This window comes from Embiotoca jacksoni, unplaced genomic scaffold (genome assembly GCF_022577435.1).
Source record: "Embiotoca jacksoni isolate LCO1_2020_lvr unplaced genomic scaffold, fEmbJac1.0.p SCAF_43, whole genome shotgun sequence".
Taxonomy (NCBI): domain Eukaryota; kingdom Metazoa; phylum Chordata; class Actinopteri; family Embiotocidae; genus Embiotoca; species Embiotoca jacksoni.
The window spans coordinates 2,761,028-2,781,350 of NW_027185396.1; the positions used below are offsets into that span (position 1 = coordinate 2,761,028).

The following is a 20,323-nucleotide window of genomic DNA, read 5'->3' on the forward strand; positions in this document are numbered from 1 at the left end:
TAAAATGTGACCCAGAGCACATGAAGCTGCATCATCTTGTTTCTATCAAGATGTTGCAGCTTCATCATGGCTGAAACATTGAGAACAACTTTTTAATGAAATGAATTCAACCAAACATAACAGAGAGGGATCATTCTTCAGTTAACAAAACCAATACAACAATGTAAAAACACTTCTTTATTAGTAGGAGTGATCTGTTTAAAGTTCCTTTTCTATAAAAGTGAAGAAATATTTTCAGCATGAGGTGAAAGGATCATGGTACAGCAGAGCGGCTGTGACCTGGATTCTATTTATAATCCCATCATTCAGCTGTTTTATTTACAGTTTGCTATTTGAATTAATGAGTCCCAACTTGGCTTCATTCCCCCTATTCAGAGTTAAATATGACGGTTGTGATGAAGAGGAAACTCTGTTATTAAAGTCTGAACAGTGTTTTCTTGGCTCTTTGCTTTTGTGCTGAAATGCTGGATTCTTGGATTTCGTTCCACCACTGAAGGTTCATCATTGAAACAGTTTGTTTCATCAGAAACGGAGTTCAGCCTCCCGTCTTCGTTTTCAGAAAAAGTTTTCCGACTTTGTTTCCAGGACTTGTCGTGATGATTTCGGGGTTCCTTCACTGATTATTTTACAAACAAATCGAGTCATCTGAAGCAGTTTAATTTGAGCTGTTCGTGTTTGTGAAGCTTCTGACTGGTGTTTTTATTCATACTTGAAAAATGTCCAAATGAAATCACATGTTGTGCAGACGTATCGTGTCCAAACAAAAGCAGTAAATATAAACTATTCGAATTAAAATATGTGAACACGGATTCTTCTTCTTGTTTGTCAAAGTCGAATCGTCTGAATCTCTGCGTCAAGGAAGTCCGACGGTTTTTTAAAATTTTTTTGTTGATATCTCTTATCACCTTTTCATACTTTCTAGATGCTTTGTGATTAAAAACTGCCGGAGGTCTTTATTTCTCAGTAAGATTATCTTTAACAACGTGACATTTCTCTGAAGCCGTTGACATTTGGAGCTGCGTGTCGGTGAATCTGTCAGATGTCGAGATCAGTAGAAAAAGATGAGAAAATAAGTGAAGCTCTGAAATGTTCCTAACACAGCTGTACATGTTGTCTGCTAAGTATTATTGCTACTATTAAATATTTTTTTCATTTTTAAAATTAATTGAATCCAATTTTTGAATTATGTACAAATGTTTTAATAGGTTTGTTTGTTAAATTACGTTGTTGGGGACCTTATTAGAGTCCCCGACAAGTGTAACTGCCATTTCTTTTACATTTAAACTTAAAATGAGCTATTCTTGTTAACTTGTCCTTATTTTTATTACTGGAACTGGAACTTTCCCAGTTTTTAGAGCATACAATAATCTATCTGTATTGCTGTGTTTAAATACATAATTGTGATCTTATCAACATTTTAATCAGCTGCAACATAAAACTAAAATCAGTTTATGACTTCAGACTTCTCCAGGTTCATGGATGGAAGAAGAAAAAAAGCACATTCCTTTATGATTTATCAGCCGTTTATCAACTGAACAAAAACTGTCCGCTGCTGTTTTTGTGTCTCCAAAAGTTCATCATCACAATGAATTTGATAAAGATATAGATATAATAATATAATAATATCGTCCATAAACTGTCCATTTAATCTCTATAACACTTTTATTTAGTTTTTAATGTTTGGCTTTTTTTTTCTGAAGCGAGTGCTCTTCTTCTGTTTCCATATTAGTAAATGTAACTTTGCTCACAACCACTTTTTGTTGGCGCCTCCTTGTCAATAAAAAGCAGAGCAGATTATCAGAGTCTCAGTCTCGTCATGATCTGTGGTGAAGATGTGGTTCCTCATCCTGCTCCTCCACTGCGCTTCCATGGCAGCGCTGGTCTCACCAGGCAAGTTACACAAATGATCTTTATTCATTTATCTCTGGGTAATTGTGAAAGAAAAAAATACATCTTTTTTTTAAATACATGACCTTCTTATAAAGTTGATTTAAGTCGGGGTTTGCTACTTTAGGAAGGCAGACTCATGCAGGTGCAGCAGGAAATGTTCAATCTAAAGATTTAAGGCTTTTTTAATTTTCTTTGTGTTTATTTAAAATCAAGACTTCTGAAAAATCAGGAAAGAAAGGTTGAAATGACGTATATATATATATATATCTATATATATATACGTCATTTCAACCTTTCTATCAAGCATTGATATATATATATATATATATATATATATATATATATCAGGAAAAATCAGGAAAGAAAGGTTGAAATGACGTATATATATATATATACGTGTACGTACTCTAACTTTTTATTTTTTATTTTTAATGGTCTCATGATTATCTTTTAATGCTTTTTAATTTCAAATTTTGATATATATATCAATGCTTGTTCAATCTTATTTTTCAGACGACTGACATGATTGTTAAATACTACGGAGCCCGGGAGACCAAACAAATTTTACTCGTGTGCATGAATTTCTAAATTGTGGCCACGAGATCCTAAATTGTTTCATTTGTGAGCACGAGATAATTGTATTTGCCTTTTTGGTGACTGTAAATATGTCATTGATTAGTCAGACTGGCTGTGGTGGCTCCGCCAACATCAACTCCGTTAACTGGACAGCTGTAGTGTTCGGAGCCAGACAAAGAAAAATGGAAACGTGCTCACCAAATACTCAATCGTTCCCACGTTTGAATTCATTCTTGCGCACGAGAAAAGTTTCTATCATATTATATACGATATATAATATCGTGTGTATATATATATGTGTGTGTCTCAGCACAACAGGTTTTCTCCTCAGTGTGAAGTTCCTCTGCTGTCAGCTGACCAACTATAAAGTCGACAGCATCCTCAAAATTAGAATTTACCAACGATATAATCCACAAGTTCTTAATATCATCGTTATTGCCTTTTATGAACAATAGTCCTTTACATCCCTTCATTACAGCTGTCCTGGTGTTATGTATCAGATGATATTGAGAGCTTGTGTATTATATTATAATTATATTATATATAATATAATCATGTATAATTTTTACAACACTGTTTTTTTTTTACAAAACGGGGCTCCGTAAAATACAAAACATGAAAAGACAGAAACAAAAAAGACCGAAACTTTGAATGGTATTCAGATTTTAAACATAGGAAGTTGTGACCTTTCATTAACCTCGACTGAACCCGTCCGTCAGCGGCTGGAAGCAGGACGATTCTCCAGGGAGACACCATGTGTGAGGGCCACGTGCAGGTCTTCCACGGAGACAGGTGGGGCAACGTCGGAGACAAATACTGGGACCGGTCCACTGAGGAGGTGGCGTGCCGGAGCGTTCACTGCGGGACACCCGTGAACTCCACCGACGTGCACGTCGGCGTCGACACGACGGTGTGGCTCAACGAGCTGAAGTGCAAAGGAGACGAGCGCGCGCTGTGGGACTGTGACCACCCCGGCTGGAACAAAAGCTCCTATCTGAAGCAGACCGTGAAGAAGATCCGATGCTCAAGTAAGACTTTCACCAGGAGTTACAGAATATCACTGATGGGTGAGTTGTTAAGGGGGATTTAAAACATCAGAAGTGACGTCACATGATGTTGTCTTGCTTTTTGCCCCTTCAGACAACATCACCCTCAGCCTGGATGAACACCGATGTGCGGGAGTCGTACAGTACTCCACCGACGGGAAAACACCTGCAGGGTCCTTCTGCACCCTGGGTGACCGGCCACGCACACACACACGCACACGCACGCACACACACACACACACACACACACGCACACGCACGCACACACACACACACACACACACACACACACACACGCACACGCACGCACACTCTACCTGTTGAAAGGTCACAAAGGGAAATCTGAAAATTACATTTTACATTAAAGTAAAAGAGCATCAGTTTAATCAGTAGTGGAAGATGTGAAAATACTCTTGATACTGAATGAACAGGCCACATGTAGCTGGTGAAGGTGGCAGAAGAATAGTTTATGCACTGTGGTTCCCAACATGAGGCTCAGGCCCCTCCAAACGGTCTAAAGATTCCTCTGGGTGTCCGAGGAGAGAAGACAAAAACAAACTTTGCAGTTTAAAAAAAAAAAAAAAAAAAAAATATATATATATATATATATATTGCATTAGTTTACATCTCAGACACAACGTTTCACAAGACATTAAAGTTGTGAGCCACAGTTTAATCTTTAACAATTGTTTTAATAATAATTTATGATAGTTATACATAATTGTAATTTCTATACATTTAATTTCTATTCTAAATTTACAATACTTTTCAAACTTTTTGAAACTTTTTACTTATGTTCACACAACTAAGACAATAACGTAAAATCAGCAGCGTTGACATTATATCAGAACACAAAAACAAACCGTCCATTAAATCCTTTAAAATAACTTGTCATGTTGTAAAATAAGTGTAAAATAATGGGGGTTAGTTTATTCACCCAAATTAACCTAAAGTAACCTTAAATAGTTTTACATTTTAATAAAGAAAATGAAATTGAATGAATTATAATTAAAAACAATCATTTATTAAATACATTTATCAAGTGTTTTAAAGTAAAATCTTACTCTGAGAAGACTGTATAATTATTGACTGTACAATAACTCACCTCTGGCAAAATCCATCACACAACAATAACACTGTTGTCTGTGTTCTTGGTTGTTTGTATATAATATATATATATATACTGTACTGTATATACTGTGCATTTTATATTTTTTACTGCTATTTTATTGCTTTTCTATTATTCTATTATTATCTTATTTCTTCTGTATGCTGCTGTAGCGAAAAAATGTCCCCTCAGGGATTAATAAAGTAACTACCTAACCTAACCTAACCTAACCTAACCTCACCTAACCTCACCTCACCTAACCTAACCTAAGAAGCAGTATAAAGTGAAAATTCTCCATTGACATTTCTATATTTCCATAAATAATAAATCAGAAAAGACACATGGCATTTTCTAATAAATCACAGGACTTTAAAAAAAAAACAACCTGTTCTGTCTCTACTTTGGTCCTTTAGAAGAAGAATATAAATATTAATTATTTTGTATTATATTTTATACACATTGTCTACAACAATCTATTAACTTCGTTAGTGTCAATGCTTTGGAGTTTGTGATTTTTTATATTTTTACCACTTCTTCTGTCCTTTTATTGTAATGTCCAACTACTGCTATCAGTTTTGTGAATGTTTAGCACCAAAATAATAATAATAATGATTATTATTATTATTGAACACTGTACTTGTGATTCCTTTCTCATTAAAGATGATAAGAACGCCGAGTGGTTGTGCAAAAGTCTCCATTGCGGCAGATTCAAAGAACTTCGCGATCCGAAGTACGTGGTCAGAAATCCTGTCGTCAGTACCAACATGAAAATTGATTGTTCCGGGATTACAGATCAAAAAAATCTGTGGCAGTGTGCAGTTCCAACACAATGCACAATGAAACCTGTTTATGTCGTATGTGAAGGTAATACACACACACACACACACACACACACACACACACACACACACAGACACACACACACACACACACACACAGACACACACACACACACACACACACACACAGACACACACACACACACACACACACACACACACACACACACACACACACAGACACACACACACACACACACATAGACACACACACACACACACACACACACACACACACACACACAGACACACACACACACACACACACACACACACACACACACACACACACACACACAGACACACAGACACACACACACACACACACACACACACACACACACTAACACTAACACACAGACACACACACACACACACACACACACACACACACACACACACACACACACACACAAAGCTGTTAATATTGAACATGGGACTGAATGAAGAACGTTTTTACATTGAATCAGATCACGAGCGGCTGCAGCTGAAGGGCGAGCGGACCAACGTGTGTTCGGGGCAGCTGCAAGAAGAGAAGGGCAACCAGTGGATTCCTGTTCTGAACAACAGAACCGGTCCTGATGATCGGTGCAAACAGATGAACTGCGGTTCTTCACGCAGTCTCATCCAGGGGAACAGTAGCCTCCAGCTCACCTGCTCAGGTACTCCGACTCACGTTCAAGCACGAGCAGCCTCCACGAATCCAAAAACTACTTCTTCAACACTCCCTTCATCTGCACTTTCATTTCTTATTCCTGCAGATGAAGTTAAAGTAGTTCTGAAGTACAACGACCAAGAAAGCAGCTGCTACGGCTTCGTTCAGGTGGAAGTGAACCGTGGAACCGTGGCCGTGTGCGCCACCGCCTGGACAAACTCGGAAGCTGCGGTGGTCTGCAGGGAGCTCGGATGTGGCAGCGTGAGTAACGAATACAGCAAGCTTTAGAAAACTCACTGATACAAATGGCGGTGAACATTTAGATGAAACAGTGTAGGTTGATTGTTACGAATGCGTGAATATTCTGCATTTACTGTTATTAGTTAAAGTTCCTGTGTTCAAAAATATCACTGCAGTGCAAAATGCTCTTATAGTTTAAAAAGTAAAAGTACTCATGATGCAAAAAATGCAATTTGAGATAATGTATCGTGTAAAAAAGCATTTTACCTCTGCAGCCCGTTAAAGTCCAACTCAGTTTTTACAGGTGTTGCAACAAATGATTATGTTTTATTATTAATCAATCTCATTACTTGTTCAATAAATCAACTGTTTAAAAAACCCCCGTTCCCGTTACAATTACCCAAAGAGCCCACAGTAACACTTTGAACCTCAAAATTATTCAAAATAAATTTAAATAAGTAAAAGGAAATCGTTTTTTTTTTTCTGCCAGCTGACTAATTGTTTCTGTACTCGTCCTGTCATTAATTTGTATGATGTCATTCTATAGTACTTCATGTGTTCTTTATGCAGTATTCTGAATTTGTAAAGTAACTAAAGCTGTCAAATATTCGTAGTGCAGTAAAATGTCCAATATTTTCCTCTGAACTATTGAACAGTAGAAGCATGAACCGGTCTGTGTGCTATCTGGTTGCTGTCCTCCACTGCTAGCTGCTCGTTAGCATCGTCCTTTAACTGGTGTCAGCCTCCTCGTCTGACTCTCGACACAAACACCAAAGATTCATCCAAAGTACCAAACTATTCCTACACTGACAACAACAACTGGCTCTAACTGTGATGGATGCTCTCTGCCAGGTGATGAGCTGGGAACACAGGCCAAAGAGACAAGTGGGGCACGTGATGGACTTCGTGAAGTGCACGGGCAACGAGTCCTCGCTGTGGTTCTGCAAGGCGAAGCACAGCAAAGCTTCGTGTTCGACCTCTCCCTACATCATGTGCTCAGGTGAGACACGGCAGGGACCACCTGCTGGCACGAGTAGGTTCGGCTTCATTTTTATTTGTATTTATTTTATGTCGTGACACAGGCAGCGTGAACGTGAGGCTGGCGGACGGTCCCGGCCGGTGCGCGGGGAGACTGGAGGTCCAGCACGAGGCCAAGTGGAAAAGGGTCAACAACAAACAGTGGTCCAGCACTTCTTCTGATATCATCTGCAGACAAATGGGCTGCGGGAACATGAGAAACACCAAAACTGTTGAAAAGTTCAGTCAGGGTGCTGGTGATTTCCTGAACATGAAGTGCAAGCCAGGTGATCAGAAGATATCTGACTGCACCATGACAAACACAAAGAACCAGGATATGAACACGGCCCCGGTGGAGATCACCTGTGAGGGTGAGGGGTCCTTTCCTGTTTGGGTTTTGCACTTTTTCCTAAAATGAGCATTTCAAAGGCAATTTTTTTTAACCTATATGTACATGTGGAGGTCTTTTAATTTGAAGAATACATCACCACTGAAGATGTGCTGCTACTGTATCACAATCCAAACACGTCCTGATCTCTTCTTTCCTGATTTTCAGAGCACAAGGTGGTCTTCCTGAGCGGCGCCTGTCGGGGCGAGGTGGGGATCGAACACGGTACCAATACCTCCTGGCTGTCCGGGTCCACTAAGACGTGGAACCAGGAGGCTGCCAACGAGGTGTGTCGACTGATGCATTGTGGGGAAGCCTCCAGCTTCACCTCCAAACGTCCTACCGATGCGATGAAAGATGTTTGTTCGCCCAGCGGGAAGTCTGTGTCTGAATGCGACAAAGTGACAAACACGTCCGACGGTGATCGCGTGGCCCACGTGACGTGTTCAGGTAACGTCAAACACTTTATTCGTGATATCAGTCGTTTATTGTGTCACCTTGGAAACCTTGTTTTATTTTAAGCTACATAAATGTAGGATTTAAAGATGTCGCTGACTGTTGCTCTCCGAAAAACTTCCTCATTTCATTTCATTGATTTTTTTTTTTCTTTACTTTCTGGACGCCACGACAGAAACAATCGAGATGAACCTGACGGACAGCTGCTGGGGACACGTGAGGTTCTGTTTGGGGGGGGAGTGCGGAGGTGTGTGTGCCGACACCTGGACGGACGAGAAGTCGGTGATGCTGTGTGAGGCGCTGGGCTGCGGGGGTAAAGTCCTGAAGCCGCACAGGTCCGGAGAAAATCACATGACGATCCTCATCAACAGTTTACACACCACCAACCACACCAGCGACCTGCGGCAGTGCAACTTCATCAAGGACAGCAACAACACCTGCAACAAAGCAGCCTATGTTGTCTGCTCAGGTAAATTATAAAGTATTAAATGTGAATATTGGTGATATTTCCAGTTCAACCGGAGACATCTGGAGATGAAATTAGGCCAAAGAGCAGCTTTAAAAATGTTTGGTTATCTGTCAAGACATTTTGCAGCCAAACAATTTGACAAAAGTTTGGGAAAAAGAAACATTTCTGAAGTTAAGTTCTTTTTCACTGAATTATAGGATAATACAAAATACATATGTGGTGGTTTTGAAATGGTTGTCTTTCTCTCCATTTAATCTCCGTTCATTTTTCTTACAAATTCTTAAAAGCAATAAATATTTTAAAACATTTTTCTTTTCTTTTTTTAACACTATTTAAAATAAAGTTGTGTGAAACAAGCTGATATTAATCAGAGCATCCATGTAAACTGATTTTTATCTTTGCACAAAGCTGATTCTTGCTGTTTGTTTATTTGTTTGTTTGTTTGTTGCTGATATTTTCCTGATTTCCCTGCAGGCAGCATTAAGGCCAGTATGAACAGCTCCAGAGATAAATGTTCTGGTAACGTGGCGGTTCTGTACGAGGGCCGGCAGCTCCCGGTGTGCATGAAGGCTCTGACGGACCGGACCACCCAGAACACCATCTGTAAGGAGCTGAACTGCGGCGCGGCCGTCGGCACGACTCTCCCGTACTTCGGACCGTCGCCGCCGCGGACTGCGGTCATATCGAGCCTGCGGTGCTCTGATGAGAGCGCCGGGTCGTTGAAAGCATGTGACGTCATCTTTGATAATGACCTCTGCGACCTGAGGGGCCTCCAGTGCTCCGGTACGTCTCTCGATTGTTTTGAAAAGGAACATTTTGTCCAAAGGAAGTTTGTTTTTCATTCTGCACACCTTCCAATGAAGTTTGGGAAATGTGCGTATTCGCATTCTCACCAAAAGTTGGACGAGAGGACCGACACCACTCGTGTTTGTAGGATAAATATGAAGCGACCGCCATTGAGCTTAGTTCATGGTGCGTTCAAAGGCAAGTGGGAAAGTTCAGAGTCAGAGGTTTCTGAGAGCCCAGAGAAGTAGACATGACAAAGTTTGTGGTGAAAGATGGAGATAGTCTTACTCAGCGCAAAAATAGGTCACTTCATGGTGAATTTAGGTCGTACTAACCAGAGCAGGATGTTGTGTGTTGTGTGTTAACAGCCCTCCAACACGGCCGCTACTTGCTGCCACTAGTTTGCTGTTTTACGTCTGTTAAAAACAACACGTATAAATAATAAGGCCTGTGATGGTCGACATGGGTGACGAGCAGCTTGTTTCTGTATTCAGACAGCAGATCGAGCAGATTTCCTGAAGGCTGCCATGTTGCCTCTTTGCTGTTGTTATGGGAACGCTATTATCCGGGAAGTCTTTCCCACTTCCCAGCTGCCTGAACGCACCATCATAGCATAAAGACTGCAAGAAGACGGGAACAAGCAAACGAGCACTGACAGATTAAAAAAAAAAAGACTTTTATAACTTTTATTGTCCACATTCTTTCAAATATAGAAACAAAATAAGTTGGGTTCATTATGGACGCAGCCTTCATGCTAAGCTAAGCTAACCAGCTGTTGGCTGGAGGTTTATATTTATTGTAAAAGCACATTTCTTAAATCACTGTAGATTTTGAAGTTATTTTATTTGTTAGCACATGTTCTTTTTTTTATCACATTTGAGACCACATGTCGTCTGTGTCTGTAACTTCCTGCTGATTACATCACCTTCAGTGCGTTGAGTATTTCCTGGGTGTCCGATCTGTCCTCAGAGGCCAGGACGTTGGCGCTGGAGGTGAACGAGGCCTGCAGCGGAGAAGTGGTCGTTCACTCGGGGGGCAACAGGAGCTTCGTCTCCAGCGACGGATGGACGGAGGTCGAAGGTCGGGCGCTCTGCAGGGAACTGAGTTGCGGCAACTACAGCTCCAAGAGAGAGATTGAGTCCAAGGAGGGCGATTCCTTCTGGACCAGAACCTTCAGCTGTGGAGGTGTGAATCCAGAAAACATGTGGCAGTGTGAGAAGCAACGCCCTCCCTCACAGAAGAAGAAGCTCTTTATTGAATGTCAAGGTAATATTTAGGTCTGCAGGATTGTAGCAAAAATAACTGTCTTGTACAATTTCTCTGAAGGCTGCTTGATAATTCTGTTTGTTAATGGAGTTCTGGTATCAATCGTCTAACTGCTGCTTAAAGTAGTTCACAGAATGTCAAACTACGCCTTTCAAAGTTGCAGATCACAGCTAGTTGGTGTATTTCTGAAAAATAACCACGACTGTTTGGTTTGAACTTTCACTGATGTGAATTGATCAGATGTTTTAGAGGTTTTGTCTTTTGGTTGCTCGTCCTGCGAGGTGGAGTCTCCGTCCTCGTAGGTGACGTCCAGGACGTCTTCACGGTGCAAAGCGACTGAGAAGGACTCCTTTCTTACTGGCACTGATTAGAGATGTGCCTGAATGTCTGTGAACTCTTTCCCTGATGCTGTGGTTCTGGATCGGTCCCGTCGGGCTCTGAGTTTCATCACAGCAGCAGTTGGAGCTGAAACGCTCCACGTTGGAGGTTTGGGTTGAAAAACAGACGTCAGCGGTCAGTTACAAAACAACAAACCGTTTTTAAGCCTGTTTTTACAAAATGTTACATTTAAGCTGACATACAAAACTATTATTTTATTTTAATTGCACGTTCTTGACATTTAATTATTAAGTATTTTTCAGTGTTTTGTAATATAATCAAGAAAATCCTGATCACAAAAACACCTTCAAATATTAGGTTATTAGTTAAAACCACATCCTGACGAATGAGCGTTCACCATTTACTACCATTTTTGGTCATTGCGGGGAGACGGGTGATAATCATTTCTCCCCCACGTCAGTATTTGATGTCTCTCCCTCTCAGACGAGCCCGTGACCAAGCTGTCGGAGCAGTGTGGCGGCGAGGTGAGGATCAACGGCGTCCCGGTGTGCGGCGATCGGTGGGACGAGCAGTACGCCAACAGGGTGTGTCAGGAGCTGAACTGCGGCAACGCTGTCCACTCCACCTTCCGCCCAGCGGGCCGGTCCGGAGGGACGTACCACCACGTCCGCTGCGACAAGCACCACTACAAACTGGGCCAGTGCAACAGAGTGGAGGGGACGTGTGACTCGCCGGGTCTGGTGTCCGTTTACTGCATCGGTGAGTCTCCGTCCGTCCGTCCACCTCGTCCTCCGTCAGCCTCCCCACATCACAGGAATACTGATTTAAACCGAGAACATGGGCAGAAATCTTTTGTTTCCTGTGTTGATGCTTTCAAGTTTTGAATTTGTAATCTTCTGCATGTTGGAGTCATTTTTCAAACATTTTTACTTCATAACAGTCTGTGAAATAATGAATCTATCAGGATCAGTTGAGTTGCAAACAAACATTTTAACCACATCTGCTTATTTTCTTTTTTATTATTTCTTGTGAAGAGTTAGTTTAAAAGTCTGATAATAATAATATTAATAACATCATAATAAACTTCAGATATAAAAAACCTTTCATACAAGAAATGCAGCTCAAAGAGCTTTACAGCAACAAAATGCCATGCAGTGTTTCACAAAAGGAACAGTACGAATATAGAAAAGAAATGAAATGCATAAAATGAAACATAAATAGAGTTCAAATATGAAACAAGGCAATCGTAGTTCAAAGTGCAGGAGAGCTTCAGGAGTAGCTAGTTAAAGCTAAAGCTGTAACATCTGTACATCCTGCACAGAGGCCGGCCAGCTGTTTCCTCTTTGTTAGAGCTAACCGTCTCCAGCTTAACATTCTTCCACAAAACTTTCCCCTTCTTTTACAGAAAAAGTCAAGTTCAACATCACTGACAAATGCGGAGGTCTGCTTCAAGTCAATTATAGAAACCAGTGGGAGAACATGTGTTTCTCCGAGACGCTGCCTGAAAAATACACCAAACAGATGCTTGAGGAGAATATGAGCTGTACACTCCAGACGACCAACGAAGACATGAACAAGAAAACGCCCGCACAGGTGAGTTGTTCCAGTTCAGGTAGTGTGTCACGTATTGGTGTCGTAGGATTCAGGCCATCAGTATGTGGACACCTCTCCGGACTCTGGAACTCAGCACGGACATTTACAGACTGAATCATTCGCGTTTTTCCCCGTTAGACAAATCTGTGTGTTGGTTTTGCTGCATGAATAAATGTGACTCTGAAGTTTAAATGTGATTTAACCTCCAGCCGGAAACACTCGTGAGTTGCACCGAAGATTGCCATGACGTCAGGCACTGCATTGAGACGAAGCCTTGTGGGGCCTTGCCTGCGGTTAGGATCGACTGTTGCGGTAAACCAAACCACCAAACATCTCCAGTAACTCCCAGAATCTTCCTTCAGTATTCTGTACAGGAAGCAGCTTTTAAATCCTGTGAAACGCATTGTGGCTGTTTGTTTTCAGTCCATAAAGACATAATAATGCCCCCCCGCGACCCCACGCTGCCCATCGTCCTGGGAGTTGTATTCTCTCTGGTCCTGCTGGTACTGATCGCTCTGTTTGTACGATTCTTCCTCCAAAAGAAAGCCGTGAAGTCCAGTGAGTACATTTAGAACATGAGTACACATTGTTTCACATTTTCTACATCTGTTCATGCTGCCCCGTTTAAAGATGGAGGTGTGCTGCAGCTGTTTGGCCACAAGAGGGCAGTCTTTCTACACGCTGAGGGCTGTTTGCTGCTGTCAACACAGAATGAACCATTTCAAATAGATTTAGTACTTCAGAGCATGAAAGTACAGAACTGAAACAAAAGTCTTTAAACCTCCCGACTCACCTCACCCTCACCCTCACCCTGACCCTCACCGTCACCCTCACTCTCACCCTCACTCTCACCCTCACTCTCACCCTGACCCTCACCGTCACCCTCACTCTCACCCTCACCCTCACCCTGACCCTCACCGTCACCCTCACTCTCACCCTCACTCTCACCCTCACTCTCACCCTGACCCTCACCGTCACCCTCACTCTCACCCTCACTCTCACCCTCACTCTCACCCTGACCCTCACCGTCACCTTCACTCTCACCCTCACTCTCACCTTCACTCTCACCCTCACTCTCACCCTCACTCTCACCCTGACCCTCACCGTCACCCTCACTCTCACCCTCACCCTCACTCTCACCCTCACTCTCACCCTGACCCTCACCGTCACCTTCACTCTCACCCTCACTCTCACCTTCACTCTCACCCTCACTCTCACCCTCACTCTCACCCTCACTCTCACCCTGACCCTCACCGTCACCCTCACTCTCACCCTCACCCTCACTCTCACTCTCACCCTGACCCTCACCGTCACCCTCACTCTCACCCTCACCCTCACTCTCACCCTGACCCTCACCCTCACTCTCACCGTCACTCTCACCCTGACCATCACCCTCACTCTCACCCTCACTCTCACCCTGGCCCTCACCCTCACTCTCACCCTCACCCTCACTCTCACCCTGACCCTCACCGTCACCCTCACTCTCACCCTCACCCTCACTCTCACCCTGACCCTCACCCTCACTCTCACCCTCACTCTCACCCTCACCCTCACCCTCACTCTCACCCTGGCCCTCACCCTCACTCTCACCGTCACTCTCACCCTGACTCTCACCCTCACTCTCACCCTCACCCTCACTCTCACCCTCACCCTCACTCTCACCGTCACTCTCACCCTGACTCTCACCCTCACTCTCACCCTCACCCTCATCCTCACCCTCACTCTCATCCTATATATATACCCTATGCACATCACTGAAATTTACAATGAACAATATATTTTTTTATCACCTACGTGCAATAATAATGTGTTTTTCTTAATTCAGAAATTCACTAATCACTAATATTTCACTGTGTAGTTCAAAGGTGTATTTTTTATATATATATATTTTGTATATATTGCTCTTTATTTTTCTACAGTTTCTACATTTTCTACATTTTCTAAAAACAATTTCTTTATATTATATTATTTTTTTTTATATTTATGCATATTCGTAAAATGTTTTCTTCCTGTGTACTTATAGCTTTCCTTCCTGTGATGACTAAATTTCCCCACTGCAGGATTAATAAAGTCTGATCTCTTATCTCTCTCTCTCTTAACCTGCGTTTCTGCTCTTCAGCTGTCCTTTTGTTCTTTAATAGAAGACATGTGATGTTGTTGTTGTTGTTGTTGTTGTTGTTGTTGTTGTTAAGTACTGTATCAGTAAACGTCTATCGATCATTTTTGACTCATAGCGAAGATGCTGCCAGGGACAGAAGTGGAGTTTGAAAGTGGCGACTACGAGGATGTCGTGAACAAATCGAATGAAATGGACGACTTCAGTCATGACCGTGAGTCCAGAAACATTTTCACTCATTTATTCATTCAGTTTATTTATTTTGTACATTTCTAAACAATATATTAAATCCACTAATATATACCCAATGTTATTATCAAGGTGTGGGTGGGAGCATAAAAAGCTGTAAAGTCTCCGACACTGTTTTATATACTGAATTGCATGTTATATTCATATTAATTATATGTGCCTTTATATTATATGCTAATATACATAATTGATATTAAATCATATTTGATATCACTATTGTCTCTCTTGCACACACATGATTTGACTGTAAAACAAATTAGATTTGGTAAAACCGATGTGAAGATGCTCCTTTCTGATGTGATTGTAATGATGGTTGAATGTGGTGAAAATGTCTCTGAACTTTGAAGTTTGTTCATGTTTTCAGGACTTTGTGAATAAAAAGTGTTTTTGTTGCTGCAGGATTCAAATCGGAGGCTGAGTTAATCACCGAGAACGACGTGCCGAGCACTTCCTCTTTACCTCTTTACGATGACATCGACGAAATGATGGAGACTCAGCCGCTGACGTCGCCGGGCGCCGCCGTCGCCGCGGGAGACGACTACATGCACGAAGGTGTCCTCAGTCACAGAGCTGCAGTTCACTGCTTTTTTACGACCGAGTCTCCCATCGGCTTAAATCTGAGTTTACCCGTCTCCCTCCCGACAGACGGAGTGACCTACGAGGTGGACGAGCTGCAGGACAACTACGACGACATCGACGCCGAGCCTGAAATCACGCAGACCGAAGCTGAAGTCCACGAAAACTCCAGAACCAGCGCTCAGAGCGCAGCAGCTGCACCTCCGGACCTGGTGGAGGGGGACGACGACTACCTGGTGCCGGGTCAGGACGGGTGAGACAAAAACTGGGTTTAAATCCCGCTGGAATTAAAGTCAGTCTCACAGATGATCCATGAACTGAGCTTCCTTTTACTCTGAAGGACAAAACAGACAAACATCGTTACGGTGGATTAAATACAGCTTCCAAAAATACAAAACCTGGATGAAGGGAAATCAGAATCTGATACTGATTTTAAATCAGAGAAAACTGTTTGTTGTTCACATGTAAACCTTCCAGTTACAAAAAGTTGGTTTGACCTTTTCGTTTACTGAAGTGTGCTTTATGAACTGCAGATGAGGAAAACCATCTGTAATACTTTCTGTTTTCTTTAAATGTACAAAGTTAGTGCGACCTTTGACCTTTGATTTTATCTATAAATCTTTCTCTCTTTTTTTTCTTGGTGTAGATATTCTGCCGCTCGTTGATTTTATAGCTTTTATGAAATCATTTTTACATTTTAATAGTTTTGTGTAAAAACATGTGACGTATATACAGAATAGGAACCTCTATGGTTTCTCAAATATTTTATGATGATTCATTTTTAAGTCGTTTTTTTTATTATTATTTCAGCAGTCATAAGTCATAAAACACAGAGGGCCTGATTTACTGAAGGTTTGCGTGTGTAAAAGCACAAACGTCACACCATCCGCAAAAAAATGTCCAGCTGATTTGCTGACGACGTGCAGTGAAGACTGCGTCTTTCAAATGTGCAGTTGAACACACGTTGTCCATTCTGCGTGTTTGCCTGAATGCTTCATCAGGTTCACGAGCACTCGCGAGGAACTGAATGAAAAGTCAGCTGCTCATCACAGAAAGATCTGGACCTGTTAGAGGATCTCATCCACCGTCCTCCTCATTTATTTGCCAATGTTTTATTATGAAGCCGTTTTATTTGCGGCCGTTCTGTGTTTTTCACGGCTGGAATCACTTTAACACTCAAACCCTCATTTAAATAGAGATTTGCACCTGATATCAGTGACACAATCACTCAGTAAATCACCTGCAAAATAAATGTGCAAACTTTTGGAAGGAACATGCAATTTAGTACCTTTATTTGAGATCTTAGTACATCAGGCCCAGAGACTGCAAACATTAAGTTAATGTGAAAAAGTTATTGTGGGCACATTATTGTTTTTGAAAGCTGTAGTTTCCTTTCATGTTGGGATGAGACCATTGGTTCACTTTTCACACTTGAAAATGTGGATTTCATCTTCTCGCTGAACTCCAGCAGATAAGTGTGCTTCTGAAATATTGCATTTTTGCTGTAAATACAGGATGCACTTTGAAACAAAAATTGTTGTAGTCCTTTATTTTCCTCTGTGTCTTCCTGAGCAACATTACTGCATGACTTTTTTGTTCATACTGTATCAATGAAAGGCCAAATTCGCATAACATTACAAGTGTTGTAAAGTCAAAGACTCTTTTTTTATTCTCTCCCTTTACTGTTGTGTGATATACTTTTTCCGTCAATGTCAGGTTGTTTTATGTCTTCATGTTACATTTCTGCTGCATTCAGGAATCCTTTCAAATGAAAGTTGAGCTCATGAGACACTTCAGTGTTTGTAGTTTTGCTTAAAAACGACTGTAAATTCTCAGTAAAGTTTTTTTGTTGTTGTTGCTCCGTGTTCAGACTTTCAGGTTTCCGCTGCTGAAGACTGTGAATCTTTTGGAGATGGCTCAGATGTTGAGTATCAAACTGTATGTTATGTTTCTCATATATAGTTTGATACACAGCACAATAAGCCATTTTCTCCATAAGACATCGTTTTTAAACTGAAGATGTGATCCAGAAAATGTTAGTTTTCATGATTTGTTTTTAATGTTGTGATTCGTCATTACAAATGAACCCAAACTGAAACATGTTGAATACAGTTTCATGCCCTCGCTATGATCCCCTCAACATTTCCCTCAGTGCTCGAGACATATGAGAGCAGCTGCTCCCTCCAAATGTTAACACGAGTCTTTAAGGGACTGACGGACGCGGTAGTGCAGCTCTTCAGAGACTGACAGACCTTCTCGAGCCTCACAAGGTTAGTCAGGAGTCGGCCGAGGGCCACGAGATCACCGAGCCGGCGATACACCCAGAGGGACTAATTTGTAAGCAGCGGCCCTTGAATGAAATGCAAACATCACAGCCAGCCTCGTTGTGCAGGGATCAGCATGGAGGATTAACTCTGCTGAAATAGATACAGCGAAGACTCGTCGGTCCGGAAGTGATACACAGAATGTTTTCATTGGGTCTCAGGTGCCACTTCAGTGCAGCGGGGCGCCGCCGGGCCGGGGGTCCTGAAAGGGGCGTACAACTGTGTTTGAATGAACTCATTTTGATGACAAAAAGAAGTCCTCTGAACCTCCATCATCCTCAAATCAGGGTCACTGTTATTTTCCAAAGGATGATAATGTTTTTAGCCTCACGACCACAATAATCACCGGTGTAGTTTCCAGCCGGGGATCCCACTCACTTTCCTCTCTTGACAACAACAATTTTGGACTTTTCTTGCCCTGAGTTTTAACTCTCAGGCCACAGACCTCCAGAAACTACCCCAGGCTAAAGAGAGCACCACACCTTCCCTGCACATTTTCTTGTAAAAAAAACAAACATTTTTTTTTTAATCATTATTGAGTCGGCTCACTAATTTTAGACTCAAATATCTCAAAAACTGCCATATAATTTGGTACAACTATCATAATAAAAGTAGATGGGTATACTCTATTTTGAATGATAATTTTTGTCTGATGTCTTTTTCTTTTCCACAAAACATTTTAAGTCTCTTCTGAAAACCCTTAAATGACATCCGCTCCTTCTCCCTTATTTTATTTCATTTCTAAAGTTTAACTGCTAATAGTAAGAATAATAAGATGTCTGATATTTCACCGTAAAGTCTCAGTATTTGTGTAATACAGGTCTCACGTTTCCACATCATACTTGTGGTAGTTGAAAGTCGGAACATGGCTTCCAAACTATTTGTGATGTCACAGGTCATGGTCGTGAGGCCCGCCCCTTAAAATCAGATTTTTGACAAGCACAAACTTTTACCCATCAGTAGATGAATGTGAAAACAGCCTCATGGTTATCAGCTCTGCACGAACATTCAGCTGGAACAAAGACTTCTGATTGGAGGGGACTTTTCATCCAGCTTCATTAAGAGTTTTAATTGTTTGTTTTAAACCTGCAATTTTTTCAAATATTTTGGTTTATGACTAAAAACCTACAAAATGACACTCATATCAGCCTCAAATGCACTTAGAGGTCTGTGCTAATTAGCAAATGTTAGCATGCTAACAAGCTAAACTAAGATAGTTTAGGTAGGTAGGTAGGTATTTACTTTATTAATCCCCGAGGGGAATTTTTTTAATTTTGAATGTTCGTGTGCTGATGCACAGCTGTGCAGAAGTACAACCTCACAGCTGTGTGGTCTTGGTGTTGTCCTTGATTTTAGATTCAGAGTTTTGTTATTGTTTCATGGCACTGCAGCTGAAAGTAAAGTATGATCTATGATTCTCTGATATTGGTTTCAAAAATGATTTCACGCCCATGTAAACTAATTATATTATATACAGGTGGACTGTAAGCTGTATGGTTCCCGCTGTTGGTGCGAGAGGTCCGGTTTTCAGATCCCGGACGAGCCCACAATTTTTGACGACCAGCATGCAAGCCACGACAAATTAATGTCACCTGAAGTCACCAAACCTTAAAGTTCTGAAGTGTGAACGTCAGCGTCATTAGTGTGCTGTTGGACCTGTGTGTGTATAGTGAGGGGTGTGTGTTGTGTGGTGTAAACCTATAATGATGAAATATCCACATCTTGCCTAAATACTAGCGTGGTGCTGTAAGTGTGAGCTGTTGAAGGCATGAGGAGAGAGGGAGTGTGACAGCCGTGAGAACGGCCAGGTGTGTTGATTAGCCCCGCCTACCAGGTACCTGCTAGGAAACACAGACAGAAGGGAAAGACACAGCAGGCCAGATGAGGCAGGAGGCCCGTCGCAGGGAACTCATAGCAACAGAGAGGATGATGCAACGGAGGATATTGTGAAGCAGTCGTGTGCAGAGACATATTTTATTTAGCTGAAAGTATTGTTGATGCTTCTGTACCTTTATCGCTTGGTTTTAAGCCTTTATCTTCCCTGATGTTACATTTTGATAGAACCTCATGTTAACGTAAGTTCCTACTCTGATCTGTCTCCTCTGCTACTTGTGACTCATTTGTTCAAACATCAGTGCTTATTGAAGGTTTTGTAGCCACAACATGACGGCTTTTTATGGATCTGACCGACAGACGAGCCATCGGCCGACAGAAAGGCTCCAGTTGTGGTGATTTTCAATCACAAATGTTGGTTTATTAGAAACTCCCGTGGGTACGCTGTCATCCATTTTGTCTACGGCTCGGTGTGTGTGTGTGTGTGTGTGTGTGTGTGTGTGTGTGTGTGTGTGTGTGTGTGTGTGTGTGTGTGTGTGTGTGAGAGCAGTGACAGA

General features: G+C 41.7%; 1 protein-coding gene across 1 annotated transcript; it reads left to right on the top strand.

The window, feature by feature from the left end:
* The first annotated feature begins 1,820 nt into the window (after positions 1 to 1,820).
* LOC138210215 (scavenger receptor cysteine-rich type 1 protein M130) lies at positions 1,821 to 17,143 on the top strand. The gene is made up of 19 exons (XM_069169236.1): positions 1,821 to 1,890; positions 3,186 to 3,494; positions 3,607 to 3,702; positions 5,281 to 5,484; positions 5,930 to 6,121; positions 6,221 to 6,375; positions 7,207 to 7,354; positions 7,437 to 7,742; positions 7,928 to 8,209; positions 8,391 to 8,684; positions 9,159 to 9,467; positions 10,440 to 10,736; positions 11,559 to 11,834; positions 12,481 to 12,668; positions 12,878 to 12,980; positions 13,092 to 13,226; positions 14,903 to 14,998; positions 15,433 to 15,585; positions 15,679 to 17,143. The coding sequence occupies exons 1-19, from the start codon at positions 1,833 to 1,835 to the stop codon at positions 15,864 to 15,866; spliced, it is 3,789 nt and encodes a 1,262-aa protein (XP_069025337.1). The 5' UTR covers positions 1,821 to 1,832; the 3' UTR covers positions 15,867 to 17,143.
* The last annotated feature ends 3,180 nt before the right edge of the window (positions 17,144 to 20,323 follow it).

Bases quoted from the DNA above. Each gene is read 5' to 3' on its own strand.
- LOC138210215 (XM_069169236.1), top strand. From the start codon at position 1,833: ATGTGGTTCCTCATCCTGCTCCTCCACTGCGCTTCCATGGCAGCGCTG. The intron at 3,495-3,606 runs GTAAGACTTTCA...TTGCCCCTTCAG, and splicing joins GAAGAAGATCCGATGCTCAA to ACAACATCACCCTCAGCCTG. The intron at 12,981-13,091 runs GTAAACCAAACC...GTTTGTTTTCAG, and splicing joins GGTTAGGATCGACTGTTGCG to TCCATAAAGACATAATAATG.